Below are 17,630 nucleotides of genomic sequence, written 5' to 3' on the forward strand. Positions count from 1 at the left end.
TTCGACAGTCAGGTTAATATTCATGTACAAAAAAAAAAACAAAAAACAATTCCTAAACATCAGGATCCGTACAGATTCTGCAGTCTTACGGTAATGATAAAACGATCGTCCCCCATTATACAAGAGGAGGGGACGATCGCAGTTGTAACAAGGCCAATAACGACGAATGTCTCAATATCATCACAAGTGTTACCTCTTCAGCAGCCAATGAGAAAATAATTCATTTCACAGATCCCCCCCCTCCAAAAAAGAAAAAAAAAATTTTTCAAAAATAATTCTGAATACACCAAATTCGTAAAAGACTTCCCATCCCCCCGCTTTAAGTGCTTTCTTAGCGATAATTAAGTGCTTCCAATAGAAAAATATAGAGTATTTACATTTTGTAAAAAAAAAAAAAAAAATTTTTGTTGTCTTTCTTTTTCTTTGTTTTTTTTTTTTTTTTTGTTGTTTTAAATACTACGAAACATAAAAGATGATGTAAACGGAAGGTGGGAGGTGAACGAATACACATCGGGGTGGGGTGTCGGAAAGTGGTGAGAGCGTTTTCGTCTCGTTCTCGATTCCAGCTGTGGTTTAAACACTTTAAAAGGGGGTGTTTGAAATGTGATTTTCGGTAGCGATAAAGGGGTGGGGGGGCAGTGAAGTCCTGGGTAGTGTCAAGAAACCCCCCCCACATACCCACCCACCTACCCCCCGATTAGTAAACATAACCTGTTCCTCGCTCCTGTAGAGAGAGTACACGTTTTTCGTATTGCATGATTTCACAAATCTTTTAAATAGAAAATAAATAGAATTTCCTGCAATTTGGGGGCAATTCCGAACCGTTTTCCTGATTATTACATTTGCGATCTTCCGCGAGAATTCATTCCGAAAGTATTGGGGTCTTTTTCTTTTTTTTAAGAGTTGCAGCGGAAAGTCTCTGCTGCCCCCATGTCATCGATTCCTCCAAAATAGGATGATCGGTCTATGCTTTAAAACCTTTCGGTCGCTTTCATTTCTAGGGTATAACATTATCCGGTCTTTCTTGATTTTTCCAGAAGTCAGTGCTATCTAATGCCCCGAAGATAATTGCAGCTCCTGAGTGTCATTACACAAACTCCAATCTCTTTACACCCTCTTCCCCTCGACAGCCTATCTGAACCTCTTCGGAGGCCTTGAGGGTCTCCGCTCCCTTCAAATTTTGCCTCCTTTAGTCAGTGCTGTTAAAGGATCCTTCCGATTACGATCAGAAGGAACGTACCTCGGTGAAGGATGAGAGGTAAACAGGAATTTGGCTCTCCTAAGAGAGTCGAAAAGAAAAAAAAACATGAGTGTCAAAAATTCTCTAGGACTACAAACGCGTCTCGTCTTTCTGCCGAGGTGCCCACGTTCATCTTCCTACAGCAGACCTCGTATGAGGTGGTCTTCTGTACCCTATTATTAAGGTAGATAAGAAGAGTCCACCGGGTTAAAAAAAAAAAATCACAACTTGGATTCCCAACAGTGCCATGCAAAGTTGGATACATATACAAAAATAAATAAAAAAATATAAAAACTACTAAAATCACTGCCGTGTGACAGCAAAGCAGTATACACATACACCATGCTCGTTCTATGCTGCAAGTCGCCACCATTAATTATGGTCCTTCTACGTTACAGCATGTGCCCTATGGATATACAGATGTTATTCGGTCGTGCAATGCGTTCTCGGCCACGGAGCAGTGAACGGAAAACTTTCGATGTGGAGAAATCGGTGGCGGCATGCTTCCTGCGTATCGGGAGCGACTCCCTTCCCTGTTCTCTTTATAACTTGGAAGTTTTTTCCTATAAGATCAGTTGAGAAACTTGCGGCATTTTTTGGTCCCGCAGTTGCACGCTAACTTGTTGCTGGCGTCCTCGATGGGGAACTTGTAGTCGTAGGTGAGCTCCTCCCCGCGGTAGATTTTACGCATCGCAAATATGACGATGTGTTTCTGTCCGTCGATTGGGATAACTCGGGAGTAGCAGTTGGGCTCGCAAGAGTGGTTGATGAAGCGAGCGGCGTTGCCGTGCATCGTGGCGTCCACCACCTCCGAGTCGTCTATACGAAACATATAGCAGCCGATACCCTATAGGGGAGAAAACACAGTAACAAATTATGTGCTCGTGACACTTTTATAACGATATTAATCTTTTAAGGCACAGACATCGTGGATGTGGGATGTTGCCACAAGAAGTGCCGCACCCCCCATATACCTCTTCTCTACAGTACAAAAGGACCTCCATGATGATTTTAAGTTTTGCTCCCTTTCCTTTCTTTAAGCTGGGAAACAGGACTGATGTGTTCTCCCATTTATGCCCAATGGGTCATCCCTAAGTCCTCTCCCAGGTCATGGCACTTTTTTGTCCCAGAGGGGTGAACATCACAGCTATGGTAGGATTCAAGGCACCACCCAGGACAGAACGTTCTTTGAATTACTCTCTCGATACCTTGTCCCCATTCAGATGGTTGAAAAACCACAAGTCTTTCTTCTCACCTCAGGGAATCGCGTTCCTTGGCATATTTTTCTGTCAAGTTACAGTAGATAGAAGGGAGACTCTGGCCAAAATGCATCTGCTCCGGGACTCCCTAGATCAAAAGATCAGTCTTCCTTCAAAGCTATGTCCCTTGTCCTCTGTAGGGTTTTTGCTTCCTCTCCCTTCAGTGGCTGATGCATACCTTTCTGTAGTTGATTTTCGAGGATGGAAGTAGGAAAGGAAGACCTTCAAAAACCTTACACCTCATGGCCTATGGTCCTTGCAGGAAATCACCCTTCCCATCAGAATTGTTGAGTTGAGGGCAACTTTTCCTTCTTTTATATTGGTCAGTCCTCCCGATCACCTTGTCATTATGTCTAGAATCCTCTCCATTCTTCAGGGAATCTGGATCGCTGCCATACCCTCCGCTCTCTCCATCTCCACTGGCTCCTAAACCAAACTTAAAGGACCTTCCTACAAGGAGCGGCTCAAGCTTCTTCTCCATTCAGGCCTCTTTCTATCCATGGCAAATAAATCCAGCCCTAGAGGCCCCTACAAGTCATCACTCTTCATATTCTCAACAGAAATTTTTTTTTTTTGTTCAGCTGTTACCTTCATCAGGAACCCTGCCTTGTTGGTCTTCTTCTTGAGGTTGTTCACCAGATTTCTCCAAGTCCAGGATTTAGTTTGGACTTTGAAGATCTAGGCCTCTTACATCCTCCTTTGGTCATGATGACTTTTTATTTGGTGTTTGAAAGGGTCCATGGAAGGACTTTTTTTTTTTTATCAGAGTGGAAAACCTGCTCAAGGGTGGGCATCATGTGCTCTAGGTGAAGGCTCTCTAGGCTTTGCACCATCAGGCTACTGTTGTTCTATTGTGCCTGGCGGCCATGTGGCCCTCACTGCACACGTTCACCAAGCTTTATAAATTGGGCTCACATCCTTGGACGCTGTTCTTGGAAGTATGGTGGCCTTATCTGGCTTGGTTTCTGATTGTTCCATCCTCTATGGACGGCTCAGTGATGTCTCATGATGTTTCCCCCAATGGCACGAAGAAAAGTAGAATTTTTAATTTATTTTTTTAACACTCAATTCTGTTTTTTAGAAGTTCTTTGAAGGAGACGGTTCCCACCCGAATAATAAAGTTTGATTATCTGCCTATAGATCACTTTTCTCTGCTTACCTTGTTCTTTTGTCTTCTGATTAGACCTCCTAACTTTTTTAAGGAAAGGAAACAAATTAAAAGGGCCCAATACCCACCCTTGGCTTTGGGAAAGGAAACATAAATGAAAAGGGCCCAATACCCACCTTTCCATCATAATATTTCTCTCGCTTGTCAGTCAATGTAGAACGGACGACATTCCCGGAATATTCGATCACCATCTCTCCAACATCAATGTTCCTCTTGCAGAAAAGACCCCGGCCGTGAATTGGAGATCTGAGCAGGAAATAATCCATTTACCAAAGTGTAATCTAGATTATAATTTTATATGTAAATAAAGGAAGCTTGTAATCAGAGGGCCGCTTCCTTGCTACAACGGACAGGATCGGAGATCACAGCTATCACGGTTGTTTAACCTCTTATTGCTGCTGGTTACGGATGGCATCTTGTCAAACCATCTGTCCCTCCTCACAATGCCGATAGATTGTAATGGCAGCCAGGGGCCCAATAATGGCCCTCAGGTCTGTCATCTTATTGCAAACCTTTAGATATGCCGAAAGGCACAATACACTGTAATACTGAATTTGCCTTGCCATCAGAATGAGCTCACTGAGAGGTCACTGGTAGTTCATTATGCATCAGCCATGCACTCTTCTACACAGAGGATGTAGAGGCTACAGTAAATGCATTTAAGTCCAAATTTGCACCAAATGTCTCCATATCCTTCAAGATACTGCCACATAGAAATGTACCTGTAAACGCCTACAGCCTCTTTAGATGTCTTCTTGAGATGCCGGAATCTCATGGGCATGGGTAGATCCATGCTGGTGGCCCTCCTATGGAGAGAGGAGTCGTGCATTACAATTCTGTGTCGCAAGGCAGCTCTACTGGAAGGGAACAAACGCTGACCCCAACTTACCGGACAGACTTGAGCTGCACCTCTTCTTCCTCCTCATCGTTTGGTCTGTATTCCGGAGGTTGCCGATGTTTGGAGGCCAAGAAATTAAACATGTCAAAGGCAGATTTCCTGTTAAGCAGAGAGGGTGTATGATTAATATTCCACCGAATTTAGGAAAAATAAATAAAATACCAGCTAAAACTCCTTGCTCACCTTTGGTTTACCTCCGCCCGTGCTGACCCATGAGGATTGATGGGAGGCTCCTCTTCTCCAGTTGGACGGTGGAAGCGAAACTTATAACTCCGGCACTTGTTTGCACCGTAGAGCTGCTCCACAAGAAACACCACCGCGTCGTGTATGATTCCCAGCATCCTGAGCCCATTTACACCTGCGACATTAATGAAGTAATAATGAAGAGTACAACGGCTACTAAAACTCACATCTGCTAATAACGAAGCAGAGCAATAGTGAGGATTCACCTGTAACATAAAGAAGTCATGGCATGGAAAATGACAAAATGATCAGGTCTGGACCGTCTGCCATTTACTACACTTCTGTAATATTAAATGTACGATGAATGTTAATGGGGTTGTCCAGGCTTGGGGTTAAAGTTTGCAATGACTATGTGACTCTATACTTGTGAATCCTCACAGTGTGCATGTCAGGATTCTCAGGGGCTGGGAGCGGGCAAACTGGTGACTGCAAGTATATGATTTGCATACATACGGTCACATGTTGACTAGAGGTGCCCGGCCTCATGTGTATTGAGTGAGGCTGGACAAGTCTAGTCTGAATGTGGTCTTAAGCGTGCAAGTCACATACTTGCAGTCACATGACCATCCGCTCTCAGCGCTGGCAGCGGAGAATCCTGACAGTGCACTCTGTGAGGAGTCACAAGTCTGCAGTCACAGAGTTTGGACAACCCATTTAAGCAAGTCCCAGCATTAGCTTATGACATGGCAATTAAATTCACTCTACCTGCAAAAGACAGCTGCTTTAGTCTTGCGTTGGATCTTGCCTCTTGTACTTTGTCAGTCAGAGATTTCCAGGCTTCTGCAAGCAGAAAATAAAAAAAATATTAATGCAACTTTTTGTTTTCTTTAACACAGGGATAATAATGTAACAGGAGCGATATAACTGTACAGTGTGTAGAACTGGATACATCACTGCAGCGATTTAATAACTGCATTGTTGCATTGTCGGTTGAGCCACCACTTTCTGTGGCCCTTGGCAATAAAGGCCCCACCGTTACTTAGGTGAGCTCCATTAGAAAGTAGAGAAGGTGTGGATGAAGGAACAGGTGGCGTCTGATAGCTGCAGCCTGAGCAATGCCCCACTACCTGGGAAGAAGGCGCTGTAATTTCGGAGGAGAGAGGGTTTGTCAACTGGAGGTAAGCGGAAGAATCTGGAAAGACGGGGGAGTTAAAGAACTTTCAAGAACTGGTGCAAGTCCCACAAATGCCCTGTGTCACGGGTGTGTCAGATGTGACAGACAGACGCTCTGCAGTTGGCTGCAGAAGATCTCTTCGTTTGGCATTGCAGACTCCTTCCTAAATGTGTCTTGCTTTAGGACCCAGCGGCTACCTCCCTCTAGCTTTGATTGACACCCTGGCCTGGGAGTTTAAAATACTTTCAGTTTGCTACAGGGCGGCGCCGGTGATATTCGCAAGTTCCTTGTGAAGGCTTGGAGCTATTGCAGTGTGCTTACTTCCTCCCTGGTGCTTGGAGGACATGTGGTGTAATCTCTCTGAAGTTGGCTCAATCTAAGTTTCTTCCCCCCGTGTTTGTCTCCCTGGTTGTCTTTAGTTTATAGTAGGGTCTGACTAGTGCTCATTCCTCCCCTTCCCTATTCAGGGCCTAGCTCTAGGGAAATACAGGGCTTAGGTTTCCTGTTCGGCGATTGGTGAGGAACCAATATAGAGACGGTAGGAGAGATAGGGTGATATTAGATCAGCGTAGGAGATCTCCACTCCTCCCCCGTTTCCCTAGTGTCTGGACACCCTTCTTCTCATTCCTACGTGTTGCACTTTGTCTTTCCTACACTGTGCGTGACACCCTGGAAGGCCAGTATGGAGGGAATGCAACCATCTGGAAGGAGGACAAAGGACCAGCTTCTGCAGACTAAAGGCCGGCCCCACGTCTAGACTGGAAAACAGGGAGGAAACTAGACAAATTAGACCATGGACGTGATTGGTCAATCTCCGAACCACTGACATCGGCCTTCCAATCACAGAAGGAAATAAGACTTCTTGCTTACATTTAGCTCATGGTTGACCTGAACTGAAAAGACACTGGCTTTACAAGACCGTAAAGGAAAGTGGAGGGGACTTTGGAAGAGCAGATACGGAAAAGATGAAAGTCACCAGGGAACCTCTGACAAGAATGAAAAAGTCAACATACAAGGAACATCTGGGTCATTGAAAGGGCAGGAACCGCTTCTATCTGTAACACTGGTGTGTGGACCCACAGCGCCACGGGCCAGGCTTACCCTGGAGGGGCGTAACTAAATGGTGACCGGGTATTCACTACAGCCTTTGATGGGGAGGATAGGCTTTGCCGCCGGTAGTCACCAAATACCACTGCACAGCAGACCCCAGGTCTGCAACAGCTGACCGGAGGGTCAGAGACACGGGTATGAGGTTCAGAAGGGCGAGACTGAGGAAAAGAAGAGGTCAGACAATCCATGGTCAGGGCAGGCAGCACACATTCAATGTACATAGCTGAGGTCAGGAGCGGAGAGATCAGGATAAACAGGTCAGAAGCTGGGTCAGAAAACAGGAGAGACAATACAAGAGTGCACCTTACAGGAATCTAGACAGAAACTGACCTGGAACCTTAGATCAGGCGAGAAGTGGTGAGAGGCCTTGTCTGATATAACAACTGCTGGCTGGTGATTTGCTGGAGAAACCAAACGCTGCAGGACACAGCAGGGTTAAATTCCTGCAGCATCTGGCCGTGCCTCCCTATAGCCATGAGGAAACAGCAAACAAAAGCAGCAGTGCTGAGGAGTGCTGCAAGAGACAACCTCAGCGAGCTGGCCTGACACGAGGAGAAGCAGCGCAGTGACCATGGTGAGTAAGGCAGTGCTGAGGAGGCATGTGAGTTACTGCCGTGAAACCGGCGTAATCATTTTGAACAAAAGAGGAAGAAGCAAAAACAGCAGAAAATATGAAGAGTGAAAACAGGGCAACTAGAGCTGTTCTGGTGATGACCTGCGATACCCATGTGAGGTATTACAGAAGCTGTAAAATCGTTGTTGAGGATGCCCCAACACTGGTAAAGCTGGGCAAGGACAGTGGGGTGGAAAGCCCACTCACCAGAATCCAGTAGTTTTCCTTAAAAATGTGAACAGCAGGTAAGAGTTGAAACAAGGCTTTCTGGAGAGAGTCCAAGCAGTTTCCATAATGATGGTCTTGAAGCCACCCAGGTTAGAGGATCCTCAAAAAAGTTAGATAAATCCCCAAACCATTGGTAGATCTCCATAAATAGTAAAAACGAAAGACCCTACCAGTTTTTGAGAGATTTTCTTACTTCCATCAGATCATAACTGACCAATATCCTTATTTAACACCCTGCTTTTCTAAATCCTCACTTACCTTCAATGCTGTTAGCAGAAATTTGGAAACCATCATCACTGGAGATCTCAAACAGGAGGCCGGTCCGAGATTTGGGTCCCTGAAGAGAATCCTGCCGCCTCTGTTCTTGCTGCAGTAACCTCATCAGCGGTGAGGTGAAGCCAGCGTCATCTTCTGGAGGTTTACAATCTGCACAGGTGATAAAATGACAAACTTCTGCTGCTTAGAAGATCAAGAAAAATAAGTATACACATACACACATCATGTTGACAGAAGTGCAGCTAATCAGCTCTGTCTACACAGGCAGAGGCGCTGAGCACTGCAGACAATCAATCGAGACCAGGACAGCGGAGAAGAGAATGCGCGACCCAAAGAAGGTAAGTAATACTCAAGTTTATTGTTTGTCTTTTTTTTTTTTCAAGAACTATCGCAGCTTATGGCAGAAAGGTTCCTGAAAGTGGAAAACCCCACTGATGTGTTTGATTCTGGTCCATACATGATCAGAAAGGTGTTGGTTCCCACTAGAAGAACATACCATCCTGTTTTATCTCTGGCCTGCTTAGTTCCCTCATTAGTGGGTCCGGATCTACAATGGTCGGAGATTGCCTGTGAACAAAAAGCAAAAAACACAGTCACGTTTTGTGATGTAATGATTTAGGCCTCATTCAGACTGTAATGTCGGTGCACCTTGGAATCCATATTATAGCTACATCCCGATGATGGAGACAGCTCAGATAAAAAAAAAACATGGCTGGGCGGGGACCTAAAGCCCAAGGTCGGGCGGGGACCTAAAGCCCAAGGTCAGATGGGGACCTAAAGCCCAAGGTCAGAAGGGGACCTAAAGCCCAAGGTCAGAAGGGGACCTAAAGCCTGTGGCCGGACGAGGACCTAAAGCCCAAGGTCGGACGGGGACCTAAAGCCCAAGGTCAGACGGGGACCTAAAGCCCAAGGTCAGACGGGGACCTAAAGCCCATGGTTGGGTGGTTACCCAAAGCCCGTGGCCGGGCGGAGACTTAAAGCCCGTGGCCGGGCGGAGACCTAAAGCCCGTGGCTGGGCGGAGACCTAAAGCCCGTGGCCGGGCGGAGACCTAAAGCCCGTGGCCGGGGGGAGACCTAAAGCCCGTGGCCGGGCGGAGACCTAAAGCCCGTGGCCGGGCGGAGACCTAAAGCCCGTGGCCGGGCGGAGACCTAAAGCCCGTGGCCGGGCGGAGACTTGCAGCTGTAATATGGAGGCTACATATGCTTTCATATGTAAATGAAGCTCATGTCTAACATTTAATATGTAAAGTCTTAAAATTAAAAAAATTATCATCATCCTTTATTAAATCAGTCCCCTATTGCCGTACACCATGGATCCTTGCCCACGGAGCGCCCCTTTAATTTTCCAACCCACAGACACTCTGGAGTTCTCGAGTCTCATTACTTACGCCACAGCCTTCTCCAGCTCGATGACATTAGGAGGCGTTGGTGCGTTTATATCGTAACCATCAATTTTGGGCTTGATGCTCCTAAAAATAAAAACAATATATTGTTAAATCCTCCTGTAACTAGAGCATAACTCATAAATTTATGACAGATGGGGGAATCTGACATAAATCTCCAGAACAAGGCAAGGGAAATTCAAATATTAGAGAGCGGTGCATTATGGGAGATCTGATAGTTACAGCCTGTTTGGCCATAGCAAAATAAAGGACAACAAGTAGCCAAACTTTTTAACAAGTTTTAGGCCGTTACATATTGATCGATTGAGAAGACGCATTTCTGAACCAACGGCAATAAGAAAGTGGCCCCTGAAGGAGCAGTAACTTTCTTTAGTAACTACATTTAGAGAAGGAGGTTGGAGTCAAAAAGGGGAATCTCCAGTTATACGATATTGATGACCTATAGGAGGAAAGGTTATTAACATATGATTGGTCGGGGTCCGACACCAAGCATCCCCCATGATCAGCGGTTACTAGGTCCCGCAGCAGCCAAAAGTACACAGCATTTAAAGGGAGAACAGCACAGCGCCGAACACTGTGTAGCGGTCGTTCTTAGTACTGCAGATCAACTCCTATTGAAGTGAACAAAAGCTAAGCTGAAGTACCTGAGAACGGCCACTGCATAGTGTGAGGTGCTGTGCTGGCTCTGTACTTCGGGTACATTGGGGGCGCTGCGGTACCGGGTAGCAGCTGATCGGTGGGGGGTACTAGTCAGTAATCCTTAGAGTAGGATATCCATATCATTATCTTGCACAACCTTTTTACAGGGATATAAAGTCCAATAAAAAAGAAGAAGTTGGTGTAAAATAATTTTTCAATTTATAAAAAAGATAATCATAACAGGATGAAATCTCAGATGTTTATGGAACATGCTCCTGGTATCTTAACATTTATAAAAACACTAGACACTCCTTCATGATGACATCATGCACATAATTAATTGTAACAGATCAAGGAAGCTGAACATAAGAATACATCAACAACTTATACAAAATTCATTGGCATTCTTTACATTACATGGTGGGAGGACTTATTTTTATTTTTTCTCACAGTAAGCCATTTGTGGATTGCCTGCTCTGGTACGGGCGTTGCATTGACGACATACTTGTAGTGTGGTCTGCAGATGGCGTGACTGTGTCAGAATTTAATTGAAAATCAGAATCGCAGAGCACACTGTGCACGAAGGCTGTCGAAAAACATTCACATTTTTAGGATTTGATAAAATTAATAGACCTAAACAAGGAAATGAGAGGGTGATTAGAGAAAATTATTATTAGAAAATAAGGCATTGTGGATCATGAAGTTAAACACTAGGTCACCGTTAGGGTTACATTTTCGCAAAGATCTCGAAATATTTGTAAGATGTCATCATCATCATCATCATCATGAAGGAGTGTCTAGTGTTTTTCTAAGTGTTAAGATACCAAACATGTTATGATTAAGACTGGAAGTCGAAACATGTCAACATCTGAAATGCTATCCTGTCATGATTATCTTTTTTTTTTTTAATGGAAATTTAATAAAAGTGAAAAATTATTTTACCAGAAACGCCAACTTCTTTTATATTGGACTTCATGTGTCAGCCCTAGCCAACGGGCTTGTTGGATCTCTAGATCTATCTGCGGTGGTGGAAATACTATAGCGGTGAGCAAACCATTTTTTTCTCTGCTTTTTACAGGGAGTGCCTGTCTGACATAGGGTGTTAAATGACCAATACATGTGGGTCCTAAACCCAGGACCCATCCTTCACCTCCCTTTAAATGGAGGGGCGGTCGCACATGCACATGCCAATCTAGTACCGGTACTAGAACCTACATCTATAGGACATTGTTGACCAATCTTCTAGATAGGTCATGAATGTACATGATACTTCAGGACTAGACTAAATTATTACAGTAAAATCAAAGGAACGAATCACTTTTTTTGGTTCACCTCAAACCTAGAAAAAAAGGCAAACAAGCAAGATGCATGTGACATACACTAGAATGGTTCCGGGTGGCTCCACGTCCTTGTCTTGCTCTCGTACAACCGTTGGCCCCTGACCGCCATGTAAAGACTTGTGTTTTTTCCTGCTGCTCTTGTCGGCGGAGCTCGTCTGTCGCTTCCCTTTGCTTTTAGTTTTTTGGGCTGCAGTGGAACTTACTCTCTGTAGACTAGAAGAGGAAGATGAAGTTGCTGAGTTTATGGTCTTGCCCTCAGAGTCAGACGGCAGCTGGCGAGTTGGCGATCTGTGGTCAGAGTCTGGTAGGAGCTGAGGCCGGCTGCTGATCAGTCTATTCATGTGATGAGGAATTGGGAATGGACAGTCCTGCTCGTTAACCGTCTGGGCAAGAGTCATTCCCATGGACTGAGAAGAGGGCATGACACATATGCTGGAAGTGGTTGCCAAAGTAGCTGTTGTAGGAAAAATCCCAGTGCCGGAAGGGAGAGCCACGTGATTATCTTGAATGCCCAAACCCTGTGGGCTCGTTTTTATTAGAAAGTTGCCAATGGAGCCAAGTTCTGAAGGACCTAAAATGCCAGGACTGGTAAGAGTAACATGACCGCTTACAGGAGGAGGTGTAGCAGTTGTCTGCATAGACACCACATTTAGGACGGAAGAACCAGCCGCGATGGCTGGCACTTGACTAGTAAGATGTCCATGATCCAAGCCAATAACACTGGTGGCCGTCCCTACAGAGCTGGATGCTCCCAAATTCTGCGGCAGCAAGGGCGTCTGGTCGAAGTACATGACGCCAGACTTGGAACGCTTAATGATATTGGGAATACTGCGGTGGGGGCCAGCGCTTCCTAGGCTGCCCAAATCAATTAGGCTTGGGTGATTTGGTAAACTGCCAGCAATCTGTGGGGCCGGGAAGTTAATTAGTGTCATATTTGATACAACTTCGGGAGTATGCCGTAAAGCCGGTGCCACAGAGGGTGCCAGCTTTTTGTTCTTCTTGGAGTGTAGCCGTGCAATCTGCCTTTTCTTACCCATACCAGAAGTTTGAGGATTGGATGTGCTGCTTAAATCTGATCGTTGCCCCGATTCTGAGACAAGACGTTGCGGTTCAGCTGTTGGCTGTACCCCGATGAGAAGACCAGAAGGCTGGTTACCGAGACCGGGCAAGAAAGTCGCCTGCGGGGTTGTTGAAAAAGGTTGAAGGTGTGAGTGATGGGACATTGATAAAAGCCTCTTGTTAGCAGGTGGAAATGGTGAAGTTAGAGAAGGATTAAGTGTGGTGGCTAAAGTTAGTCCTGCTCCCATTGAACTAAGCACTGGCACATCTCCATCCATACGGCTCGATCCAGAAGGAACGGACGTCGTCAGCTGTATTTTTTGTGTTACGCCATTAGGCAATGTTTGTAGAACGTAAAGAGGTTGCATGTTCTGATTGACCACGACGACCTTTTCGGTGGTAGATTTCAGGTGAGGGGGTGTGCTTTGTATGGCAGTGGTCTGCAATTGCGAAGGTCCGGGACTTTCTGAGGTCCTTGATATATATTTTTGGTTCTGAATTGGCACAGTGGGTGACACTGGAATTTGCAAATTTGGTGTACTACTATTTCGTGTCAACTCTTGACTCGCCGCATGATCCACCTGTCCACAGGAAGGGCTAGAAATGTGCTCAGAGTCCATGTGCCCTGCTATGAATCTATCTGGCGTCATGTGTCCTTCCGGCGTTCTATCCACACTTTGAGACATGAGGCCTGAGTCTTCCTCACCGGATGGCACCGGTTTTTCTGTAACGGTGACTCTTTTATCACTCGCATCTGGAGTCGGTAAAGCCAATAGGGAGCGATCACTGGGTGTAGACATTTGGGAATCTGGGTGGACGCCAAGTCTGCCGTGATTCTGACTTGGAAGAGACGGGCTGCGAGTGGTCAAAACTGAAAGATCGGAGGGTAGCTCAAGGGGAAGCTCAAACTGCTCATCTGCAGACATAGTGGAAGGGACGGTACCATCCACCGGTTCAGATGACGGAAGCTGCTGCGAGAAAACCTCAAACAAACCCATATCTTTACCGCGGTTAGTGTCCAGCCCCAAACCGTCCCCCAACGTGAGCAGCTCAGATGAAGACGACTCGGGGCTTTCTCCTAGTGCTTGCATAGCCGGTGTATTTTTCAAGACAAAGTCCATGATGTCGATTGGAAGAATGTTCCCGCAATCATCACTGTTGTTATTGTCAGAGTCAGACTTTAGTAGCTCGGTGTTAAACGTGTCCAGCAGAGCTTTATCGGCTCCGCCATGGCTTCGTCGTGGAGTGTCTAAGCTGAGTTGAGTCTCTAGCGAGTCTTGCTTTACAGGATGACAGCTTTCCATTTTAGCATCTGATCCCTTGTTGCCTTTACCCGTGTGAGATTTTTCCAACTGTTCATCAGATTCAACCAACTTTTCTGCTCCGTTCTGTTTGCTGTTCCTCTTTCCCGCGTGGCCAGATTTCCCAGTGATGGTGGTAATGCCGGCATCACTTTCTGTGCCATCGTCTACTCCATCCAGCTGGGGGATTCTGTGCAAATTTCGCTCATCGTCTTTGAACAAGTTGCGTACGCCCAGTCTGTCGTCGGCCGCAGATACTACAGTTCGGGAAAAATTGTAATAATACACATCATCTTCTTCCGAAGAACTTAGGTCATCCGCACCATCTACTTGACCTTCGGCGGATCTTTTTCCTCGTTTCTTTCCTGGAGTGCTGCTGCAAAAGGGAAGGTCCTCTTCTCCATAGGAGCGTACGCCATATAGAGGGGTCAAGCCAAAGAACATATTAGAGCGTGCTCTGGCGCTTCTCCTTGGATAACGCCTTTTGAATGAGCTACCTTCCTGAGTTTTGCTACCATCCTGGAGAAGTACATTGGAGTCCTGAGCAGGATACGCATTGCCAGCTTGTGGCTCGGAGTCTGTGTTTGGGCTTCTGTGGTTGGCAGCACTATCGTCCGTATCTTCGGGACTGTCTTGAGATTTCATTATATCCGTCAGTTCATGAGGCGACATTGCTTGTTGCTCCGGCTTCCTGTCGCTTTTATTGTCCGTTGCCATGTTTGGCATTATTGCTTTCCCAGGTCTCGTCGTAGTAGACGTTTCTCTTAGCGGGCTTTCGGTGCCGGTTGCAGACTTCTCTACATTTTTGCTATGTGCGTGCGTTTTAACACCCCCGGTATCTGAAACTAAATGATTCCCATTGGTGTCTACTTGACTCCGGCACTCTGATGCATGTTCGCTGTCCGTTGTGGATTTACGGGAATGTTTTTCCTTTGAGCCCTCCAGTAGCTGATTCTTACACTTTGGCCGTCTTTCTTTGGTCACTGTAACACTGTGATTTCCCAAAGGTAAGGGGGTCTCCTGGACCTCCTCAGAGGATGCAGTTCTCTCAGTCTTAAATAGATCTGTACTTGATTCATTTTCTTTCTTTATTACCCTTTGGTGCTGATGAGAAGCAATAGATTTGGAGGCATGGGTCGCAGAACCGTCTTTCACAGAGCCAGCTCTGCTTGTGCCAGAATCTGCGGTGGGGATGCCCTGTGGCTGAGAAGATACCTTAGTGCTGCTTTGATTAGTAGAGAACTCATTAGACCTCATTTTATCAGTTTTAGGAATTTTTGATACTACTTCCAGTGAGCCTGCTCTCCTGGTTTCCAATGGTTTGTCTACTTTAGTCCCTGGAATTCTGTGCCCGTTGCTTGGTACGCAGCTACTCGGATTTAGTAAACTGGAAGGGATGCCTCCTGACTCTAAGCTGGCAGTCTTGTGTTCTGCCAGTGCTGCTGTTGTGTCTGGTGATGGTGCAGCAAGTCTTGTGGTCTCGGTACGGGAAGGAGATATCACACGTGGCTTTGGAGGCTGCGGAGATATGGAAGAGGCACTATGCCTGCGAGAACCTATGCTACGAAGCCCAGAGGAGAGGACGGGATCTCCAACAGTCACGATTTCATGTGTAACTGGACTACCTGAAAATCAAAAAAAAAAATAAAGAGTATCAACAGAAATAACAAAATGTCATTTCTACTTACTTTGAAAATCTAAGCCAGAATAGCTAAATATTCCTTATATTAAAATGAACTATAAAATGAGAGCTCTTGAGTAAAAATGTATTCAGTCTCTACCCACCCAGTCAGACTGACAGCTGCAGCTTGTACTAATAAGTAAGATCTCAGCAGCAGGGAGGAACACTGAAGAGCTGGCTGATTAGGTGGGCAGAGATCCAAAAGCAGCAGTGAAGAGGAACACATTGATGCTGTCAGGCTTGGTGGCGCAGATTCAGCAACAGGGAGGAGGGACACATTGATGCTGTCAGGCTTGGTGGCGCAGATTCAGCAACAGGGAGGAGGGTCACTGAGGGGCTGTCAGGCTTGGTGGGTGGATTCAGCAACAGGGAGGAGAGACACTTAGGGGCTGTCAGACTTGGTGGGCGGAGATACAGCAACAGGGAGGAGGGATACTGAGGGGCTGGCAGGCTTGGTGGGCGTAGATTCAGCAACAGGGAGGAGGGACACTGAGGACTTGTCAGACTTGGTGGGTGGAGATTTAGCAACAGGGAGGAGGGACACTGAGGAGCTGACAGGCGTTGTGAGCAGATTCAGCAGAAAAAGATAGGAAGGACAATGAGGCACTGTCAGGCTGGATGGATGGAGATTCAGCAGTAGCAATGAGGAGGGACATTGAGGCGCTATCAATCAGGGTAGGAGAGTGGAGATTGAGTAAAAATTGCCTAAAGGATTATATCATCATTCTGTAATGGATTTTCACAGTAAAAACACCAGTCTCATAAGGAGTATGATGAAGTTAATAAATTGTGGAGATATTGCGAAATCTAGTTAGAGATCAGCTTTAAACAATAATGCAAGCTACCATCTATCGACAGAATAGGAGGCAATTTACAAATTGGTGGGGGGTCCAACTACTGAGACTCCCACTGATACAGATAAAGCTCTGAAATGTCCTTCAGAATGGAGCAGCGTCCGCACATGTGTGCGACTATTCTATACATTGCCTATAGGACTGCTAGAGATAGGCGAGTACAGTGCTTTGTTATACTGTGGAGGGCCATAGACAATGAATGGAGCAGAGGTGAATATATGTGTCATAACTGTCTTGTATCAGGCCCAATACCTGCAGATGGAAGTGGACGAGGACCAGGAAAACGCTGATTAGAGGAGTATCTGTGCGTGCGGATCCTACCCACACCAGAGTGTCGAGAAGAGGTCCAGGTGCTGGAAGCTGAAGAGAGAGGTTCTGGAGAAGGGAGGCCGACCGTATTGACAGGTTTTACTTTCTGCGTGCTTGGCTCTAAAAAGAAGACAAAAGAAAAAGTACATTTTTAACAAAAGGGTGAACTCAATCCATGACCTTCCACCAACAGAACCCAGATAGAGAGGAATGAAAAAGAGGATACAAGGGTGTAAAGAGGGGACCATGCAGCTGCTGTGCACACCTATAGAGTACATGTATAGTTCTCCCAATTTTTATCACCCCACTAAGAAATAAAAATATCAATGTGCCATTGCTCGACCGAGCTCATATCTGAAGTTGTCAGATTTCCTTAGTCTGCTGTCACGATCGCCTCCAGGTCTTACCGTGCATTTCATCACGCGGAGGACTATGTGCGATGGTGCGGTTTTCTTCGTGGTGCACAGTGCTGTTGATATCCGTTTCGGCAGGAGGGGGCCGACACTCCAGGATTTTACACGTATAAACACAACGTTTCCGGGCGTCTGTCGTACTCCAGTACACTCGAGAACATCTGAAATGGGGAGGAAAAAAAATTACTAGAACCAACCGACATGCAGAACCCACCAGCCCGGGATCATCGTTAGTGATTCTAGACGGCCGGTTTTGGACCCCATGATTTATACATATTGATGTTCATTGTGATCCCAGGTCAAGGAGAATGCATTAACCCGCTTTACAAGATGTACGCAGGAAAAAAATAAGTGATAAAATAACACCTACTGATAACCAACGGGGAAAAGCTTCTCCTCACAGTCGGATAAGTCACTGAGAATGCCGAGACAATCTACAGTCATGGAGCCTGTACAGATACAAAAAGCAAGGTTCAGAAAAC

At 45.9% G+C, this 17,630-nt stretch overlaps 1 protein-coding gene across 1 annotated transcript in view; it reads right to left on the reverse strand.

Annotated features, from left to right (window-relative positions):
• Positions 1-378: 378 nt before the first annotated feature.
• Positions 379-17,630, reverse strand: part of KMT2A (lysine methyltransferase 2A) — a 107,327-nt gene continuing 90,075 nt past the window's right edge. Inside the window, exons 24-36 of the mRNA XM_073657031.1 lie at positions 17,519-17,597; positions 17,143-17,309; positions 16,679-16,855; positions 11,571-15,516; positions 9,538-9,618; positions 8,646-8,716; positions 8,132-8,299; positions 5,514-5,588; positions 4,749-4,923; positions 4,557-4,664; positions 4,390-4,473; positions 3,784-3,913; positions 379-2,087 (exon numbers count right to left, since the gene is read on the reverse strand). Of these exons, the coding sequence (XP_073513132.1) occupies positions 1,812-2,087; positions 3,784-3,913; positions 4,390-4,473; positions 4,557-4,664; positions 4,749-4,923; positions 5,514-5,588; positions 8,132-8,299; positions 8,646-8,716; positions 9,538-9,618; positions 11,571-15,516; positions 16,679-16,855; positions 17,143-17,309; positions 17,519-17,597 (5,537 nt within the window). The 3' untranslated portion in view covers positions 379-1,811. The remainder of the gene's footprint in view (positions 2,088-3,783; positions 3,914-4,389; positions 4,474-4,556; positions 4,665-4,748; positions 4,924-5,513; positions 5,589-8,131; positions 8,300-8,645; positions 8,717-9,537; positions 9,619-11,570; positions 15,517-16,678; positions 16,856-17,142; positions 17,310-17,518; positions 17,598-17,630) is intronic.

Source organism: Phyllobates terribilis, unplaced genomic scaffold, assembly GCF_046119375.1.
Source record: "Phyllobates terribilis strain yellow unplaced genomic scaffold, ASM4611937v1 Scaffold_12__6_contigs__length_324123572, whole genome shotgun sequence".
Classification (NCBI taxonomy): domain Eukaryota; kingdom Metazoa; phylum Chordata; class Amphibia; order Anura; family Dendrobatidae; genus Phyllobates; species Phyllobates terribilis.